The sequence below is a fragment of the Lates calcarifer genome, linkage group LG4 (assembly GCF_001640805.2).
Source record: "Lates calcarifer isolate ASB-BC8 linkage group LG4, TLL_Latcal_v3, whole genome shotgun sequence".
NCBI lineage: Eukaryota > Metazoa > Chordata > Actinopteri > Centropomidae > Lates > Lates calcarifer.
Genome location: NC_066836.1, coordinates 6,398,287 through 6,419,470, shown reverse-complemented (window position 1 = coordinate 6,419,470; position 21,184 = coordinate 6,398,287). Strand labels below are relative to the sequence as shown.

Genomic DNA, 21,184 nt, shown 5'->3' with positions numbered 1-21,184 from the left:
CGAGAGTAATGTTTACCATGTTCACCATCTTAGTTTAGGGTGTTAGCATTCTAAGATTTGGTGTTTAACACTAAACACAAATCAAACATAAATCAATCTATTGGACACATTACAGTTTTGACTTAATAAAGAAGAGGAATTCATCCTCTGGGAACTATGTACAAAGTTACATTGCAATCCATCCATTATATATTGAGGTGATATATTTCAGTCAGGATCAAAGTGGTTCACCAACTGACCAACAATGCCATAGGGCAATATCTCAAGTGAGCCTGAGAACCAACACACACATGGCAAAACAACGCTGAAACACACAACAATGAAATGATTCTCTGCACAAGAATATTTTCAGACACTGTTTAAACTGGATGTTTGAGAGCCTGGGGTCACAACAGTAAATACTCATGATCCTTAGTTAGTGCGTTTTGACCAGGAGACAGACAACAAGCCATGGTCACAAGATCTTAAAGCCCTATTTAAAGAGTAAGGAGGTAATAGTTCATGAATGAGTGTGGGGGCTTGATTGTGCAGGCTCTCGTACATGTAGGTGATCAGTGAAATCTCACATAAGATTCTGTATTTCATCCAGAAGCCAGGACAGATGAGATGTGAGCTTTGCAGCTTCTTTAACATAAGTATCAGTCTCCTGATATCTGGTGTGCATATATGTGAGTTTGTGTATGTGTGTGTGTCTGTGTGTTTACTCCATACACAATGCTTTAATGGTGTTTGATTAGGAACAGATTGCTTGTAGGCTCCAGCACATCAACTCAAAGTAGGCCAATAAAAGCAGGTTGACTGTTTCAGTTCACCGTTCAACAACTCTAATTCTTCTGCCCCCAAATACTATAGCTAATTTTAAATCATCAGGGCCACTGATGTATTTGGGTTAGGGTGTCACACCTTTCCACATTCTCAAGGATTTATATTTCACTGCTTGAAAAAGCATCTGGAGCCTAATAAACCCTAATGTGACCACAACCCCTGGGCACATTAGCTCTGCCATCTCATTACATCACTGAGTCATCGCTACCAATATCACATCAGATCAAGTCAAGCACAGTCGTTGTTGTTTTTTCTCTGATTGTTTGTTTTTATATCTCCCCCCCCATGAAGGAAATTGGCTAAGAAGCGTAAGGAGACACTGAACAGCACCCGCCAGGAAATGACAGTGATGGTCAACTCCATGGACAAGAGCTACACAGAGCAGGGCACCAACTGTGACGAGGCGCTCTCCTTCATGGACACACACAACCACACGCTGAATACCCGCAGCGAGTGTGCACTCACACTCAACGGCCGCAGCGAGTGCACCCTTACTCTCAATGGCCGAGGTAAGACGGTCCAGCATCAGAGCCACCTGCCTTTTCTTTTTTTTTAACAGTTGCACACACACCGAGCAGGCTGGAAGCAATTTATTTGGTTTGGTCAGGTGAGAAAGAAATCAAACTTGGGTGCACAGGAAGTATTCACACTGGGACAACTAGAAAATGTGAGTCTTGGTCCTCTTCCAAGTGAACTGTGGAGAACATCTTCAGGGAAAAAAAACTCAGTCTTTTAAAAAAAAATAATAATTTGCAGAGTGAACATAAAATGAAATCATGGAATTATTTTTGTTTTGACTTTCCCCTACACAAAATTTGCTGAACAACAGGTATCAAGACTCTGATAAAGGTGTTTTTTTATCACTTACCACAACCAGTTGCATTAATTAGTTTTGAAAATGGATTTTTAATGAAGAACTGTCTTCGTGTCCCTCTATTTTTTTGTTTTTGCCTTGTTCAAACCGAGACTTTATTCGGTCAGTGCAAATGATTTGACAGTAATTTTGTAGCTTTTGAAAAGCTACCCGTTGTTTCCAGAGCTAGTGGTAGTCAGGAGGGAAACGGCTTCTTCAAAACAGCTGAACAGAATTTACTTTCATTTGACAGAAAAGACTTTGATATGATTTTGAGAAAGATTGTTTCATTTTTTTTTTCTTCAATGGGAGATTCATCCCTCTTCACAGGCCCTCAAGGGTTTGTTCTACCCTTTTTACACATTCCCTTTTTAAAATTCTCCAGTTTCTCTAATTAATTTTTTGTTAAATTAGTTAAAAGTAAACTTAAATCAGCAATATGAATAATTTACTTTGAGGATTCTGTTGCTGACGCCCGCACTATAGTTTGGTCAGTCGTGGTAATAGTTGTGTAAACGCTTCTTAATAGCTTGAAGAGAGTCTGCTATTTTGATCAATAATCAAGACAGCTTGAAATCCCAAACCTGACCTCAAAGCTTATCAGTAAACATGAACACTACAGGAAGACTGTCATGAGGTCTTAAACTCGGCCCCCTTCTGTTTCCAAGTTATGGAGGAAGCACAAAACACATACCAGACGTGCTCTGGGGTGATAACCTATTAATTTTCCCTGTCCCAGGTTAAACTTAATACTTTGTTGATGGACAGCTCAGCTAAATCTGCACCCAGGGCTTGACCTGGTATAATCCCAGTCAAAACCATCAGATTAAAACTCCACAGCAGCTTCTGTCTCCGCACCCCTGCAGGGGATGAGCCCCAAAGATGCTCTGACCTTGATTAACTGTCTGTTAGTGTGGATGTTCAAATCTGTCTGCCGGTGTCAAATGATTTAAATGCATTACTTCTTACCCTGCCTGTCAGTGTAATGTCTTCAACACTGCACTCTAATCTGTGCCATGCTCTCAACGACCTTATGTGACTGTCAATAGTGTCTTTTTGGCTCAAAACATCATGGCCAACAGATTACAGTCCTGAACATACTGCACTCGAAACCCAAACCCTGTTAGTGACAGTTGGCTCTGTTGATGTTGCACGAGAAGTCTTTATTTTGTTGTGAGACCAGGTGATGAAGCAGACTGCCAAATGGCAAAATTGACATTTACTCTGTCGTCCATATCAGAACAGCTCTGCTCTGGTTCAATTCATTGGATCCTGATTTGAATATTTGCAGTTTTACTTCATTTTCTATGATATTAACATTGGCATCTTTGTTTTATTGGCTTTTGGGTAACAAAACAAGATATTTAAAAATGTAACTTGGACTCTGAAAAAATTATTCAATTGGTGAGAAAATAAGATTTATTGATAATGAAAAGAATTGATAGTTGCAGCCCTACTTTATAGCAACACAATGTAACATCTGAAAGAAGAAATAACACAAACTTCCTCTTACAAATGGAAAGTGCTTCTAGTTCTACTTCTTCCCTTCTACTGAAATTAGCATGCTAACCAGCTAGCCCTAGCCTGGCAGGTCAATCATGTTACTTTCCAATAGTGAGTCACTGTAGCATCCAGACAGCCCTGAAGAAGTAATGCAAGCCAGAGGGTGTATACTAACCTCTTGTATTGTAACCACAACGATGGCTGAAGCTGTTGGTAAATGACCGTCACCACCACTCGGTCTTAGCAAGAAACCATATTTAGTGGCAGAGAAACTTACAAATAGCCCCTTTAAATGCACTCTTACTCAGTTCAACACACACAGGGATTTGGCTGCTACAGTCTGGTTTATGCTGTCTAATGTTAGCTAACATTAGGAAGATATTGCACTTTATGACCTTTCTCTGCTTTGCTACTGTTGCACTATGTTTTATCATGTCACAGACAAACATTTAAAGGGCTTTATCACCAAAAAAAAAAAAAAAAAAAATGAAATAAACACACTGTAGCTCCTGGAAATATGCTTGTTGTTTGTAGTCCCATTTCACTTGCTCTCAGTCGGGCCACCTAATGATGATATCTTTAAAGCAACTGACGTAAGAGAATGTTGGGAAATGAAATGAGCTGGGCTTTTACACAGGCTTTTACACCTCATTGATGTCTGTAGACCATAAATAACAAAAAAAATTTTGAAAAAAAAATGAATAAAAACTGAATTATAAATATTTTCAGCAATGTACATGCATACATAGATTTTTAAAAAAAAGCATGAAATTAGTTGGAATAAAATCACTGTCAATCAATGCTGTATATGGTGAATTCATGTGTATAAGTTGTGAAACTATATTTTTCACAACCCAGGACTGTTTTATGATAATATTATTAGGACAAAACATTATACATTTGTAAAGACACCCATGACATTTCTTTTATGTGTTTTGGGTTCCTGGCAGATTTATACTTTGTTAAATTGACAATATGAGAAGTCAGACTTAGAGCTGAGTTTGTGTTAGAAAAAAGGGGAACCATGCATGTGGGGTAAGGGCAGTTTAAAAGGTGCTAATTGAAGATAAGAATTAATGCATGGAAAATCAGCAAACATAAATCCAAATCAACCTGGATTCCAGAGGGCTGAGTAAGTTTCACTTCTAATACCTCTGTATTTTTATTTGAAGGGTCTATTCACCCAAATCACAAAGAAACACATTTTCTCACCTTCCCTCCAGCAGTGTAATTTAATGTGTTCTCTGAGATTTCAGCTGCCACCACCATACAGTGGAGGTGAATGGAATTTTGTTTGTGCACTAAAAAATAACATATACCCCAGGGTAAGTGAGTAAACATGTCTTCTTGTAATTCGGGTGATGTGGTCCTTTAAGTGTACTTTTGAAAACAGGAATGCAATGTTGTTGTTTTTTTTAGAGTGGTATATTTAATTAAAGTAAAAGTTCTGAATACCTGTGTTGTGTTCTTTTTTTCCATCTGTAGCTGGATCATCGCCCTCTTCCTTCACGTTGCCTAAAGCCAACACGCTCAGTACTTCCATCCCCACCAACTCCTACTACCCAGGTAAACATACACTGTATTTCCTCATGCTTATCCTGTATGTCAACAAAGAAGAGCTCGCTATGTAAGCAGTGGTGTTGAGTGAAACCAGAAACCATTCAGTCATCTTGCAAACCTGCAAAAGTAGCAGGATAAATTCATGAGAGACATATTTTCATGATATTAATTAGTTTGATGTTCTCTGTGAGACTTCTTTTTTTATGTAAATTACAGACTAAGGCTGTAATGTGTGGTATGAATTTACCTAATAGAGTTTATACAGTATGTGCTTTAAAAATTAGACAATGATTTCACAAATGGGTAGGTAGATAAATTGACTTTAGATGGGTTTACACGCTGCTACATCTCCTGTTATAACAGAAAGTGTTTTTTTCTTTGTTATATCACTTTGCCAACATGGAATTTAGCTGTTCAATTATGACTTCAGTTTCTCCAAATAAAATCCATAATTGTGTGTCTTATGCAATCAGATCACAGCTCATTGATTAGATGGAGTAAAGAGCAGCTAGATTTATAATCAACTAAACTTACTGTATAATTAGCTTTTTCCAAAAAATATGCTAAGTTTCTTGTTAGGCAGCTTGGAGAGAATTAAAAAAACTGTCCATTATTTTTTGCTGTTGTTGTTTTTTTTTTTGTGGTCTTATCTCAGCTTCTTTTATTTACTTTAACTCTCTTTCCTCCTCCAACTTCTGCACTTGTTATGGGGGTATGAGCAGATCCCTTTGTGCCAACTGCTATCTTAGGTGAGACACATTTTCTTTCCCCATTGCTGTTGATTATTTATTCTTACTTCAATGTTAAAGAAAATGACAGAACATTACATTCATAAGATGGTTGTTTGAAGACTTAACTGTGAGGACAACAAAAAACAGATTTTTTTTCTTTCCATTTTTGGTTTTGGTTGGCTCTTTTACTAAAGATGGCTTCCTCACCTTCATACCTGCCTGCCGCTTCTCCCCCTTTCCTCCTCCTCCTCTCCTCCTCTTCCTCCTTCCTCCCCTCTTCCTCTCCCTCCCCGTCAAACGAGGTGCTCTCCTGGGCTGAGGCTGGCTTCACTCCATCCCATCCGCATTGCGTGTCGTGCGTGTGATGTCACATACGTGTTTGACCTCTCATATGCATGGACAGACATGTGGACTGGATGTGGGGGAGTGTCTAAGGGGGGCACGGGAGGGGGGCGGGGGGGCAGTTTGCCCCAGCGCCAAGGCTACAGTGTGCTGAAGCCATAGCAGCTGCACTGAGACACAAACAGAAATCAGTGTGAGAGGGAGACAGAAAAACGGTCTCTCTTGGCCCCCCTCACCAAAAAATTTTAAAAAACGGGTTGCGTTCGGTCTGAACATGTAAAGTCTAGCATTAGCTGTGTTGCCCTCCCCTCCCTCCCCTCTCTCCTCACTACGCATTTAACTCCCCTCCCTCCCTCCAAAACAACAACCTTTTCTATTATTCTTTTTAATGTTGCTCCCCCTGCCTTTGGCTAACTGCTAGTGACCTACTTGTTTTTGTTTTGGTTTTCCCAGTGTTTATTCATCCTGTTCAGTGATAAAATAGAATTATAAAAAAGCATTTTGTTCTTCTGTTAATTATTACTGGCCTTTGTTGAATATGCAGAGCAGCCCAAAGAGCAGCATCTTATACGAGCAGATGCTTTTCTACCAGTGGAGCACGTAATGTAGCTACTAAGTGGGGCACTAGAACTGTAATAATTTAATACTCAAGGCCAATAAGAAAGACACAATAAGCAACTCTACTCCAGCTTCACCACAAGCACCATAACTGCACTTTTAAGTATACAACTTACAGTTAAGGCATATTTTCTTTCACATTATCGTAACTGGAAGCAGCATCTTTCATCATTGCGGCTGCAACAGCTGCTTATGTTAGTTTCACATCTAATGAATCATGAAACAATTAACATGAAATTATGGCAGCCAGAAAAGGTTACATGCTTTCAGTTGTGACACATTCAGTCACAGCATTGTCTCATCTGTTGAGGTTAATGATCAAAACTGATTAGATCACAGAGGATTGGTAATGTTTCTGATTTCATCGCAAACGCCTCTCAAAAAAAAGAAAAAAAAGGTATAAATACAGGTGTCACCACTAGCGCATGCAAATATAATTATAGCAATTAGAGAAAGAAATTCAAAATGTCAGAATACTCAAAAAAATAATTGGCGTCATTAGAATATGCAAGTTACAGATCTGAAACAATTACGGCTTGTTCCAAAGACGACCAGTATTTCACCATTATTTTCTCCCTTGAAATCCATGACTTCCTTGTTTTGTTCTTTTACTTTTGTCTTGCACTGTTGAAATTGCCCCATCCATCCACTCAACATCCCCCCTTGACTAGGCTTTCTACCTAGGCAGTTTGGACTGAGAAGGCATGTGATCTTGCCCTATAGCGTAGCTCTAAAAACACTCTACTGTAACAGGTTCTCATGCTGTATTGTTGCTTATCCCCTCTCTCCTCTCTCTTCTCCTCTCTTTCTCTTTACATACGTAACCTCTTATGTATCTGCTATCTAAAAAGTGCCCATTAATGGTAAGTTTTCCCAAGTGGGCCCTGGGTTGGGGGAAGGAGGTGGTGTTTTTCTCAGAAAGCAAGCCGACAATGAGAGGCTGCTTCTGACATGGACATTACGACCATTTATTGCATGACCAGTGGACATGTTAGCATTTCACCACCCTCCGTACCGTGCCACCAAGCCACCATTAGCCTAGCATGGTCAAAGTACGTACAATGCCCCATGGCAGCATCACCCCATGCATTCTCCTCCCATCTCCGCTTCCCTCCTGGGTTGTTGTTTTTTTTTTTACCTTTCTTTTTAGGTTTGATTAATTTTTTTATTTTAACTTTTTTGGGAAAGAACGGGTGGCGGGGGTTGAATCCACGCTGTGTTTGTGTGATGCTTCTGACGGTGCCTGCTGCAACATGCTCACTGTGGCCCACCGCACCCCCCCACATCCTCCTCCTCCATGTTTCTGGACACCCTCCATCGTCCGCTGGCTCCCCACAGCATCTGTGCCTCATGTCTGCCACTGACTGGATTACAGTATGAAAGAGCTGGAATGGACTCTGACTCGCAATATGAGCTGCAGCCCAAACTAGCATACTGTACTGCCAGTGAAAAAAAAAGTGAACTTGTTGTTTTACAGCATCTTCATGTGGAATTTTCTCGCAGTTGAGGGCCACTGGTGCATTTTATTCTGACTCTAGCCATATTAAATGCTCATAGTCTTTACTTAAAGAGCCTTGTATTCTAATGGCTATAGGCTGTTGTACAGTACAGTAGGCCTATGATATTGAATATTTTCCAGCCACACACTGAGACAGATGGACCTGAACCTTCCCACCACATGACTCATCCTATTACTCAATGATGTTGTGTTGTTATGACCATCCATAACAAGCAGATTACTAGCTGAGAGTTGTTTGTCAATCTGGAGGGTGGTGACATAATGCTTAACAGTAAATGAGATAATGTGCCATCTGCTAATGGGAACAGTTGTAAGTGAGATATTAACTGGTTGAAGATTGACAACACCTAAAGAACTTATTTCAGTTTTCTACAATAAAGTCATAAAATGCCACTGACATTTACTGCTTCAAGCACTATGTCACCCATATGTGTCTTATAACAGTCTACTAATAAGTCACCTGAGGTTAGTACCTACCTCTCCATCCTGACCTGCCCTGGCCTGTTCCTGTGTTTGTGTCCCACAGATGAGAGCCAGAACATGGGCAGTGACACCAGCAGCCTGGTGCAGTCCCACACTCACTCTCTCAGGAAGCGGGAGCCGGTCGACGTGCCGTACCAGACGGGTCAGCTGCACCCGGCCATCCGCGTGGCCGACCTCCTCCAGCACATCACCCAGATGAAGTGCGCCGAGGGTTACGGCTTCAAGGAGGAGTACGAGGTAGGACGCAAACACAGCTGTCACCACCTCCCCTCCCTCCCCCACTATAAAGGTTGCAAACACAAATAAAGCCTGGTGATAGACTTGTAACATCTCCATGGAGATCGTTGAGTGGAAATGTTTATCAGTCTAATATGAGGCTTCATCTGTGTTTCTCTCTCTGTATCTGTCTCTCTCTCTCTCTCTTTCTGTCTGTCTCTCTTTTTCTGTTTTTGCACCGCACAGCAGAACTGTTTTGTTTCTCCCCAGATGCACTTTTATGATAAATTGTTAATGTACCCTGTCTCAGTGTGTTTATGGTGTGATTCGTTTTGTTGTTCATCTGTTCCATGTTGTTTGCAGCGCCTGTGCATTTTCCTGTGCGTGTGTCTGTGTCAAATGCTGTTGTCCCAGTTCTCCTTGGAGACTCAGCTATAGACCAATGTGAAATGTAAAAAAAAAATAAAAAAAAAATCCCTCCCTCCTAGAAGGTGTGAGGAGCAGCTAGCTATGTGTTAGCCTAAGTCCCCTCCTTTATCTGAATCAGGTCCGATTAGGCACCGGCGACGGCAGCCCACTGCTCTCTTAAGACTGTTGTCACACAGCAGCATCCATAATCTGACACCATGCCTCTTGCTGACACCAAAACAAAAGATTTCTCCCCAGAAGAGCATCACTCTCATTTCCTCTCATTAGTGCGGGAGGCTGGCAGGGCTTGGCAGCTCTCCAGCCTCCTTGCCGTCCCTCAGCACCACACCAGGCAGCCTCATCTCACCCTGATGCCAGGTTGTAACAGACTGGCTTCAAGCTAGACTTTTTAAATCCTTCTTTTTGAACATCTAATCTGTATCACTTCTGTCTTTCTATCTCACATCACTCCCTTTTTCACTGATAGTATTGCGACTTTTTCTTACTTACATCTTCTGTCTTTATTTTTATCACCTTTCTCCATCCCCATCCTCTCTCTCTTTTTAACTTGCATCAGATCTCTCTCCATCCTCTCAGCTCATATCCTTTACCTCTTATGTGCTCTCCTGTTTCTCTCTTGCTTCATGTCTTTTTCTGTAACTTCTACTTATCTACACCTCCCGCCTTCCCTCCTTGCTTTCCTTTCCCTCTCTTCATCTCCCCTCTCTGCTTAGTTCTACTATGTGTGGGCCAGATTTATCAGTAATTAACTCCCCACTCCCCCTCATGACTACAGAATTAAATAATGCAGCCTCCCGTTGCTACCTGCAGCATCAGATCATTGAAGGGCTGGAATGCTTTGGGCTGCCCTCTGGGCCTAATCCATTATGGATAAAGGTGTTTTGGGGTCCACGCGGCCGGCATCGCACGATCGCGTAGCAGTCAATCAAGAGGAAGCAATGCCGCAATGAATGATTGGCCCCCAGTCCCCTTACCTTCCCGTCACCTAGCTGTCCACAGCCTGTTGCAAAAAGTAAGGCCTGTGGGATGCTTAAACTGTGTAACGGAGCTCATTCTCTCTTGGCTAGAGCGATTCATTTGTATGTTGTGTTCCCGCTGCTGTCTTCTCTACATCAATCTGTCTTAAGGTTAATGCCCTTTTTAACCGTTTGATGATAACTTGATGATAAGATTGGAGCCCAGTGCACCTCTAAACCTGTTGACTTACTCTGTACTATATCTCTCTCTGACCCATGCTTCTTGTTATTCTGTACGTTAACTTTGGATCAGATAAACGAGGTAAGCCAATACTTTTGGTTATTTGTGAGTTTTTTTTAGACTTGTAGATGATATCACAAACCTGACAGATTGATGGTGCTTGTTGGCTGTTTTTTTAAGGCCCTGTGGGATTCAAACCTCTCACGTAACATCTAATCTGAAAAGGGCATTTACCAACAGAAGCTATGCAAAGTTACCAAACTATCTGGCAGTGTACAGATGATGAAATGTGTGAAACAATGACATTTTCCTTTTTAGCTTTTGTCATGTCAAGTCTTGAGAATGTCACTATGAAATGTGTTTCCTTTATCAGGAAGTGTGAGATCCATAAATGCTGAGTGACTTAATTCAGATGTTGCTTTACAAAGCTTTTTAAAAGCATACTTACTGCCAATACAAGCAGAAAAACTCAAAAAATAATAGTGTGAAAACTGAAATACACCATGAAAGACACTATACAACAGTTAATTACAAATCAAGGTGTGGGTCAACAAATGTTTTAGTGTGTTTCATTATCACATGGCCAAACTGGCTAAATACCAAAGTTTATCTAAAATTGATGATATGATTGAAAACTGGAATTCAGCATGAAAAATACAGCACAAACTCATTGTGTATACTTTACAAAAGCTTTATAAAGCCATCTTTGATAATAAAAAAAGAAGAAAAACTAAAAGGAAATATTTTGCATGTCTAAATTCCTTTGCACGTTGACACGGTTTGAGTGAGCAAACAGGAAGCAGAGAACAACTTTCAACTGCATCAAAGAATGTCATGCTGTCATTGTATTTCACTTGTTTTCAGCTTGTTTTATGTGAGAGAAAAAAATGTGTTGCGTGAGAATCCTGAAATTCTTTAAGCTCCAACCACAAATGAACACTTTGTCAGTTTGAATGAGTCTCCTTTTCTCACAGTAAATGATTAAGGAATTCACCAAACAATTCTGCTTCTTTGTGTCACCATCCTTTGTATTATTATTTTTATTTTTATTTTTTTTTACTTTGCCATGGTGTGTATATCAAGTGCTCTATTGTCACCTTCTGTAGGTTTTCCCATAGTTTAAGTAATGTACTTCACACTTACAGTCAGCAGTCACGGGAAAAGAAGCAGCGATGCAGACAAACTGTGCTGGGACTGGAGTACAGCAGGTAGCCTGTAATTAAAAACATACTAAGTTGGATCTGGGCCAATGGAATCATTTGAGGATGGTGAAAAACTACCAGCAGATGCACTGAAGTGAAATACATCAAAGGCATTTGCTAAAAAATAGCTTTACATGTGGAGCCATCCGTTGTTTTTCTATCACTGTCTGGTGTATCTCAGGTAGCCAATTATTCCCAGTGTGGATGTAGAGCCTTTAAATTTGAAACCTTTATATAATTTCTGTCTCTTTGGACACAAACTACTTTGTCACCATAATTATTTTTTCCGAATTTAGCAGCTGAAGGAATGAGACTATAGCATCTGAGACAGGCAGGGTCACCCAGTTTAAGAGAGAGCGATTATAAAGTTGCCAGGTAACGCCTCTCAGCTTGAAGATGATTTGTCTTCAGATGCTTGATATTAGACCCGTATCCTTCAGAGTGACAGAGAGAACGACATTGGCCCGCGCATTTACTCAAGACATACTGCCACAGGAGGAGAGGTTTATATAATCCATCTCTGAGACATGCCTCCATCTTCACTGGAAGGATGGGACATATTTTTAGCATATTAAAGCTGTTTCTCAGTGAAATCACTAATCCTTAGGACTTAATACAGGAATATGTCCTTGTGTGGTGTCTGAAAGGCCTTTATTTGCCAGACAAATGGCCTGCTGCCTGCCATAGCGCTGAGATGAATGAAACCATCATGCCCTAGAACACTGATGATTGAAGACAGCGCGTCCAGTTCTCTCAGACTGGCTAACCACACTAAAAGAACTCTCCCAAACAATCTGTTTAACCTTCGATAAATGCTCTCAGGTCTTTATTTGCAGATGGTCTGCATTCTAATGTAGTAGCTGACTCTTCAAATGTGCATTAGCTGACTATCAAAAAGCCAGAACAATAACATGTTTTTGTCCAGACCAGTCTGCTTGGAGCCAACCCCGCCCGCCCCTACTGAACAGCGGTGGACTGGCAGTGGAGATGTATTTTCATAATTTGGCTTAATTGTGCCTGGTGTGCCATCAGAATGGAAATCTCCCCAGCGAGAGATGATAAATATTTCATGAGGGTAATCTGAGCGGAGCAGTTTTGATCTGCAGACGATGAGCTGGCTTTATTTTTCCCCGCGACGAGCTGATTGAGTCCTTCAGATGAGGCAGACAGACAGTCACTGTGGTGGCTCCGCCCGGCTGAGCGGCGCAGGGGGAGAGGTTTGAGCGTGACTCCCGCCGCCTCTGCCCTAATGGCACTCGCTGTTTGACACAGCTTCCCAGGATCCACCATCCTCCCTGTGTTTCATGTCTAATAATGATGTGAATATATCTCTCTGTGTGTCTTCCTTTCTGTTGCAATGTTCCTTTCCTGTTTTTTGTTTTTTTTTAGAGCTGAAAGAGGAAGACTGTGTTCTTTAGCCTGGTTATCATTTACAGTGCTCACACATGACACCATATTTCATCTCCCCCCTCTCTGTTCTCTGTTTTCTCTCTTTTCAGAGCTTTTTTGAAGGACAGTCAGCGCCATGGGACTCTGCCAAGAAGGATGAGAACCGCATGAAGAACCGATATGGGAATATTATTGCATGTGTGTACAAAGCACCTCCTCAGTGCTCATGAATTTTTGTGTGCCATTCCCATTCTTCTGGCTGATTTATTGGCCGGTCTTGTGACTCTGGATAACTATAAGCTGCTCAAACAGAGTTTTATTATCAGCCAACAAGAGCAGCTTTGACCTTTCCAATCTACTTTTATATTCATCTTCCCGCAGTGTCTTTTCAGTTCTGAGAAATAAGCTTTGCAGCATATGGCACATAACATGTAGCCTCAGCAGTGTTTATAAAAATGTAAAATTTAATTTCACAATTAATTCATGTTACTTATCCAAACTTGAGCTGAGCTGTGATGCAAATTTGCCAATTACTGCTGATTGGAAATGTCATTTTAACCCTCCTTCAACTCACTACTGTTGCTGTAAAACCTTGAAGGTCAACTTTTGGTGATTGTCCGATTTCTCATTGACTATAATGGTATATTACCCAAGTTTAGAATATAGATTGATATGTTAATTTGGATTTGAATATGGGTATGGACCTGAACAGTTAGGTCTGGATGGTTATTAATTCAGAAATTCATTGGACCATTAATTTATGTCACAGAAAGTCAAAGTAAATGTTGTGGTTTATTATAATGCATTTGCATTATGCACACATATTGACATTACTAACCATTAAGCAAGATTCTAAGGTCAATAACTTCCAAAAATACAATTTTAATTCTAACTTTTTTGGATACTTTCATTCAGTCCAAATCATCAAGGTTTTAAACTGACAGTGGGCGTCATTGTGTTTGTCGCACGCAGTCACATTCATCAGCCATGTTGCATCTCATCAGCTCCACTTGTAATTGTGCCACAGTATACTGCTATGTCTGGTCATTCTTGCAGTCGTCCCTCACCACATTTTCTCAGTGTTCATGTGTTTTACTGTCTGTCTCTCCGTCCCTCTCCCCCTTTTCTTCTCCTGATGCCCTCGTTAATATGATTAATTCAATGCTGGTTTCTTCCTCTCTGCCTCTCTTCCAGATGATCACTCCCGTGTCAGGCTGCAGGCCCTGGAGGGGGAACAGAGCTCCGATTACATTAATGCAAATTACGTTGATGTAAGTACACACACCAGCCAGCGCCACCAACGCAAAGGTCACTGCGTTTCCTCTCGGGGAGAGAGAGGGCGCTGGTGCCGCCATCGCGGGGAGCCTTAGGGACAAAGCAGCCCCTGCTGCCTGCCCATCACACACACACACACACACACACAGAAACCCTCTCATACACATACACATTGCCTTTATACTCAACTTTAGAGAGCTGCTGTATCACTCTATTCATTGGATATATTAAGAAGAATAAAGATCAGAGGCTGACAGCGCTGGGTGAGAGAAAAGGCAAACCAGCACACAGGGGAAACTGAGGTTATAGTTTTGGATTTTGCTTTGAACAACAGCATGAACACATTTTGAAAACCAGAAAGGAGACAAAAAAAGGGGAGAAGTTTCATGGATGATTAATTAGTGAAGTTATAATGATGGGTAAAACTAAAACGAGCACAAAATACACAAAGAGAGCACAATATGTTGCCTTGAACATCACAGTTAGAAACATAGCAAATGCACAAATAGAGCAAGTCAAAATCATTAGTATGGCAAATATAATTAACCTGCTGCTTTACTGCATCATTAATTTTTGACAAATGTTATCTATGAAGTAATATTCAACAACTCTCCATACCTAAAGTAACAAAATACTCTTTACCGTTACCTTTATGATTAAGGTCTGGTTAGGTTTAGGTAACTAAAACTACTTGGGGAAGCGCAGGAAAAGATGCAGTCATGGTTAAAAGAAACCAGTAATAACTGCTGGTCATGAACATAATGCAAACTGTGATCTACGGTGTGAATTGCAGACTATTTGTACACACAACCATCTACTTCCTAAGATGTTTTGCTGCACAATAACAAAGTCACACTGCTGCCACCCTAGCTTTAGCAGGGAGGGCGCAGTTATTGTTCATACAATCCTCTGGATTCTGGTAAACAAAAAAAAACACAGGTCATTGTAAGCATTCGAACAGTCAGCTCCTGTTGTCATTTATTCTTGTGAGGGCAGTCTGGAAAGATTGCAGAGCTGTATCAGCGTAGCTCTGCTTTGCGTCTACCAGGCAGCTGCCATCGCCTCTACTGGAAAACCTCTTCAATAGAACAGCGAATCAAACTGGATGCAGTAGATATCGACCGTACAGAGGTTTAGTTATACTTCATACCACAGGAGAGCACTTGCAGCACAGCTTTTACATGCACTTAAGTGACTTAGCATGCCTTTACAGTAAGTAAAAGTCATTAAAAAGTGGCGTGAGACATGCCTCCCGTTGAAAACAGACCTAACTCACTTAGACAATATAGAGCCTCCTGATCTGACCTGATTTGCTGTTAATAGCAGTGTTAGTATCAGGATGTGACCAATCACAGCAGCTCATTGGCCTCTTTGAGCAGATGCTTCCACTCCATGTGTAATGGGCTGGTGATGTACCTGACTCCCTAAGTGGTTTTCTGCTCAGGAGAGAACTCTCACTCCGTCTCCCATCTTCTCTTCCCCCGCCCCTCTAATGTGGTAATTTGTAATCTCTTGTTACGCCTTCAAACATAAATTCATAATGCAAGGTGTGCCACAGCAAATGCAGGGGGCTTAAATTATTTACCTTTCCTACTATTCAGTTTATGGCCCATTATGCTGCGAAAAGGGATGCTGCGGAGAAGACTCTCACAATAGAGAAGGCCCCATTATAAGATAAGAATATACGCATATTAAAGAGGGTCCTGATTGAAAAGGATTTCCACTGCTCTGCCAGCTTCATTGGAAAAGTACTTAGTAGAAATGCAGGCAGATGGGTAATGATGTTTTTGCTCTTCAGAAAGCTTTTTAACCCATCTAAAAGCTTGTCCTGCCCAATAAACCCTTATGTGTAGAACATTTCCCACAGTGTTTGTTATTGTACTCTATTATACTGCCGATTATTTCGAGTCATGTACGAGTAAGCAGAACCAGTCGGGTGTGTTTCTCTCCTCCATAGCTGATTGAGTATTTTCATAAGCATTTAAGAGGCAAGGAAACGTAATGGTCTGTTGTCTGCAGACTTCTGTTTGTGCGCACATGGGGCACAAAAAGGTTTGCTGGGCTTGTGCACCATTGTTTATACCAAAATAATGCTGTGGCAAGATAAAACTGCAAGCATGCATAGAAATCAAGTCGCTCAGGTGCCCCCAACCCTGTCTCCTAAATGTTCATGTTCATTTGCGAGTAAGCAGATACACTTCTACACTTAACATTTTTATGGTTTTGCAACTCAAAGAACTTGGTTAAGGTTAGGGAAAGGTTTTGGTCTTGGTTAAACATTGTACAAGTCCACACAGACTTGAGGCATAAGAGCAGATGTGTTAACTTTTTCAATATTTAACCAAAATCATGATGTTTTTTAAGTGTGCTTGTAGCCTAAAACCAACAACACACAGGACACAAACCTTGGTCTTGCGCTTTGTACACCCAACCATCCATCCTCCCCCTGGATTAGTTCAGCAGTGGACCCCTACTGACCCCACTGCTCATGGTTATTTGGTTAAAACACTGTGTTTTTGAGATCCGTACTGGGTGTACCCTGCCTCTCGCCCAATGTCAGCTGGGATAGGCTCCAGCCCCCATCCCCCCACCCCCCCGCAACCCTTAACGGATAAGCGATATAGATAATGGATGGATGGCACTGTATTTTTGAGGAATATGCTCCATTTAAATTTTGGCACACAGCCCTAGCTCTAGGGGTTTTTTTTGTTGTTGTTTTGTTTTTTGTTTTTTTTGTTTTTTTGCCTTTTTTGGGTTGTGACCCCTTTAAACAAATCTGTGTCTACTAGGAACCTCGTGTCACAGATTATGGCTAGGAGTTAACATGACATTCAACCCATGATAGATAAGGCCTTCTCAGATTGTTCTACTTGAAGGAAAAATGAAAAAATAGGTAAAAGTCAGAGAAAATTAACAGAAATGCAAGTGTGACAAAAACTTACATGTATATTTTAGCTTCTATCTTTAATTGACCGTAAGATTTAATTTGGGAACCATCACTTGGCAAGACTGCCGATGAAGGAGGACCCACATTAAGGCCCATATAATTTCAGTTGGGATTGTGCTTGTTATGTTTATTGCAATAAATTAAAATTACCACAAAACCACTGACACATAAATCTGCCCTGAAGCTCTGGGGCCTCAGGGCAGTTACTTGCTTTGCCCTGTCAGTACTCTGGCCTTACCCCTCTCCATGACTTTTATGTAGCAGAAGGATCTTACTCTCTGCTTTAGAAAAGAAACACTGCCAGTGAAGTTGACGAAGACAGCACTTACTCTTTGTTTTCTTCTAAATGTATTTGGCAAAGCAAATAAGTACTATATAAATGCATTTTCCAGGTGATAGGGCTGGCTCCCCATATTAGCACAAGTGGGCTGTCCAATAATATTCAGTCTGAAAATACAAATTCATGCCCACAGGCAAAAACACTTCATACTGCATATTTTAGACATTCATCATCTCGCTGTTACTGGAAAGAATTTATGTAAATGATCATTGTAATAAGCAATGCAGCAAAATACAAAGAATAGAACACATATTTAATTCCTCTTTAGTAATTTACACATCCCAGGAAACAAAGCCTGTTCAATTAATAATTTCAACATTGACATTTCTGCATTTATCTCTTTGTGCTGAAGAAACACTCTTATGTACCTAATGTAACATGCTCATAAAAAGCTGCAAGTCCATTTATAGTAAGCTCTACTCACCTGACAGTCACTGTCAGGGCCCTTCCTTTCTCTCTGTCTCTTTCTCTCTAATCCGATGCCGTACTGGGCCTCCACTTTACTTGACAGAACATACATGAAAGCACAAACAAATCTCCTCCTCAGTCCAGAGATAAAGAAGTCATTAAAAATGGAGGACAGCTGAATAGCTGAAGGAGCCCTGTGGATGAGAGAGAGAGGGTGAGGAAAATATCCTTTGTGTCTTTCTCCCTTCATTGGAGGAGCGTTAATCACAGTCCAAGTTAAATTGAATATGAGTGAGATAAGCAGAGCAGCAGGGGTGGGTGGGGGGTGGGAGGAGGTGGTGTTGGGGGGGGGCAATCAAAAAGAGGCAGGGCTGGGGAAGAGCCTTTAAGTCCTAATGTTTTGTTTCCTGCCTCATATCTCTGGAGAGAAGACAAGGAATTGGACAAATAAAACTTGAAGGGATTAGAGTAATCCTTGAGACTAGGGGCCCGTTGTGAAGATCAGTGCTGTTAGTTGTATCTTGGGGATTATCAACACTTTGGCTGCTTACTCCAGAGGTGTGCTGCATATAGAATGCATGAGGGAGAGTGCATCTTGCAACCAGCAGCAGCCATCATGATCTGTTAGTCGTGCATTTTTCTTCACTCAGACTTAGTCAGATGTGGAAACAAAAGAAACGAATGGGGGTACAGTAGCAAACACACGACAGCTGGCAGCCTGACTATGCACAGTATTTCTTGAGCAGCACACAGATTTCTCAAACTATTCCTCTTAAGGTGGAGCAGTGGTGCTCTCAGAGTTCATCTTTGCTGCATCTGAAACAACAACAGCTGTTAACTGGGATTCCATACAGTTGAAATCTGTTCTGTTCAGCGATGTAAAGTGTTGTGTTTGTTTGCATGCAAGGGTTAACCTTCACCGTCAGAAAACAGACTAAATATCAAAGACAGTGAGAGAAATGGCCTCACGACAGCTGGTCTTTTACGAGTAGGAGGAAAGTGAAGTGACTCTCAAATTCTCCCACTTTTTTTCTGTTTTCAGGGCTACCACAGGCCAAATCACTACATCGCGACTCAAGGTAAGAATAAAACTTTCTAAAAACTGCAAGGCACTCTGGGTTGGGATGTGTGGGCGGCGAGAATTTAAGGCTGCCTGTTTGTTTGTGCGGTGGTGGTGGTGGTGGTGGTGGGGGAGTGGATGTGTGCAGGTGTTCACGAATATCTCTCTGAACATCCCCATCGTTGTTTACATACGCTCTTGCAAACTACTCTTTGATGCTCAGTCAAGTGTGTGTTCAGGGAATCTGTTGCCGCTCGGTGCACACACACACACGCATGCATACACATGCACACGGACGCACGCTTACACACCTCTGAGCGAGCAGAGCAGCATGCTTTCTCTCTCTCTCTCTCTCTGTCTCTTTCCCTCTTCCCTTCCATCGGTGGTGTGGGAGCGATTAATCAGGCAGTCTGGGAGAAAGCTGAATAAATAAATGGATTAGCTGACATGTACAGGCACATTTTGTCACTGTGTTAATCTGGCCGGCAGATTTGCAGGGCGAGGAGCACTTACCATGACCCCAGAGGTTAAGCCTGATTGATGGTTAATTGTTATGAATTTTGCGTCGAGAGCCTCACTCCCCCCGCAAGTGGGCTGTATGCACGGGGATTTTGCGTACCACTTTAGAAAAAAAAAAGTCAGTGGAGGGGGGAAAAAATGGAAGAGGCATTTTTGCGAAGAGGCCTTAATGGATTCACAATCTGCTTTGGCGGAGCTGGGAGTTGCATAATTACCTGTTTATTAGTGCATTGCTTCTCTTCCTCAGTGTCTCAATTAAAATCAACCCTCTGTTTGCTCTTGCTTCAGAAAGAGATGGCGTACCGATCAGGCAGCAGCCCCTCGGTTTGTCTGTCTGTCTGTATGCACAGCACCTGGTATATACTGACCACCGAGTCAAACACTCACAACTGAGCTGTCTGTCAGGTGCCGGCTCTCTCCGGCGGGGCGCCGGTAACCAAAAACAAGCAGCTTTAACAGGCACATTCACCTCTGAAAGGATTTCAGAATATTATGACTTATAATATCCTATAGTCATTAAAAGCATTCTATATTTCATTTAAAAATATGCATATGGAGATCAGCCGTCAAAGAAATATTGCAAATAGCAGCCCGCTTTGAGATGAAAAGCTCAAGAAGCCAAACGTGTTTTCCATTCAAGTTAATTAGCCCCTGTTTTCTCATTGAGTTTGCATAATAAGTCCTCATTTTCCATTGACTGTATCGCAAGCACGATAAGGCTTTTCACTGTGTAGACACATCCAGTGCAAAAGAGTGGGAGTGCGTGTGTGTGTGTGTGTGTGTGTGTGTGTGTGTGTGTGTGTGTGTGTGTGTGTGTGTGTGTGAAAACATCTGTATTCTCTAGGAGAGCAGACCCTTTTATAATTCATCATCAGCTCCGGCAGACTGACAGGAAGGAAGGCTCAGTCTGCTGACACTGAGGCAAAGAGCAGCCAGAGATGATAGGGAAGCCAGACACAGACCTGTCTCTCTCAGTCAGACAAACTGCATACTGTAGCACCTGAAAAGAGCACCTGGGCATTGGCACAGTTGCTGAAAATGAGGAAGTAGTCTCTTCTCTCCCCCAGTAAAGTTTTTCAGTGAGTGACACTTCCACTCGAGTCCACTGGGACCAGCCGCAGCTCAGAAAATGATGAGACCTGCAATAGTGCTGGATAAGCTAAAAAATCTTTGTCATAAATTGGTTGCGGAGGTGGTTGAGGGTGTGCTTAATATGGCAGACGTGTGGGATAACGTTGTCCCCGTTCTCTTACGCTATAAACTACAATGACACTCATTAGTTTGGGGTTTATTGACGAGTCCCTTTGCTCTGTCAAGGTGACAATGGCAGGTAGAACAGCTGTCACTCCATAAAAGCCTCATCACCCAAGCTCTGCTCGTCATTATGTAGGTCATTCTCTCATCCAGGACTTTTTTTGCTGCAGCAATACAACAACTGACTCTCAGTAATTCACCAATGCCAACAGCAGCTCACCTACTTAGCAGATTGAGTGTGTGCATGCAGTACAGCCCTCCCAGTTAGTCGCTTTGCCTCTGTCCATTTTTATATCCCGTGGATCGTTTAAATACCGATCAGACATGAGCTTCTTCCTGGTGGAGACTGTGAATTACACTGAAGCCCGGGTACAAACAGCTCTGATAAGTCCCCGCGTCCTCCTGGTGATTTGGGAAATATTCATGATGCAGGAAAGGGTTCAATTTCATCAAGCTTTCCCCTCCAGTCTTCTCTGCTCTTCCCTCCCCTCCTTCACAAGCAGCAAATGTCACC

General features: G+C 41.7%; 1 protein-coding gene and 1 long non-coding RNA gene across 7 annotated transcripts in view; one reads left to right on the top strand and one right to left on the bottom strand.

The window, feature by feature from the left end:
* LOC108884224 (protein tyrosine phosphatase receptor type M) overlaps positions 1 to 21,184 on the top strand; it is a 156,066-nt gene that overhangs the window by 114,780 nt on the left and 20,102 nt on the right. For 4 of the 6 annotated variants that reach the window (XM_051069897.1, XM_051069899.1, XM_051069898.1 and 1 more), the window contains 7 exons: positions 1,117 to 1,334; positions 4,667 to 4,747; positions 5,464 to 5,490; positions 8,478 to 8,671; positions 12,978 to 13,065; positions 14,062 to 14,138; positions 18,880 to 18,916. In XM_051069897.1, coding sequence (XP_050925854.1) covers positions 1,117 to 1,334; positions 4,667 to 4,747; positions 5,464 to 5,490; positions 8,478 to 8,671; positions 12,978 to 13,065; positions 14,062 to 14,138; positions 18,880 to 18,916 — 722 coding nt within the window. The remainder of the gene's footprint in view (positions 1 to 1,116; positions 1,335 to 4,666; positions 4,748 to 5,463; positions 5,491 to 8,477; positions 8,672 to 12,977; positions 13,066 to 14,061; positions 14,139 to 18,879; positions 18,917 to 21,184) is intronic. The other 2 variants (XM_051069900.1, XM_018677998.2) reach the window with 1 other exon arrangement.
* Positions 13,641 to 18,138, bottom strand: LOC108884226 (uncharacterized). Its single transcript, XR_001961006.1, has 2 exons — positions 17,854 to 18,138; positions 13,641 to 14,090 (listed from the first exon to the last, which is right to left on the bottom strand). It is a non-coding gene; the product is annotated as an uncharacterized LOC108884226 (long non-coding RNA).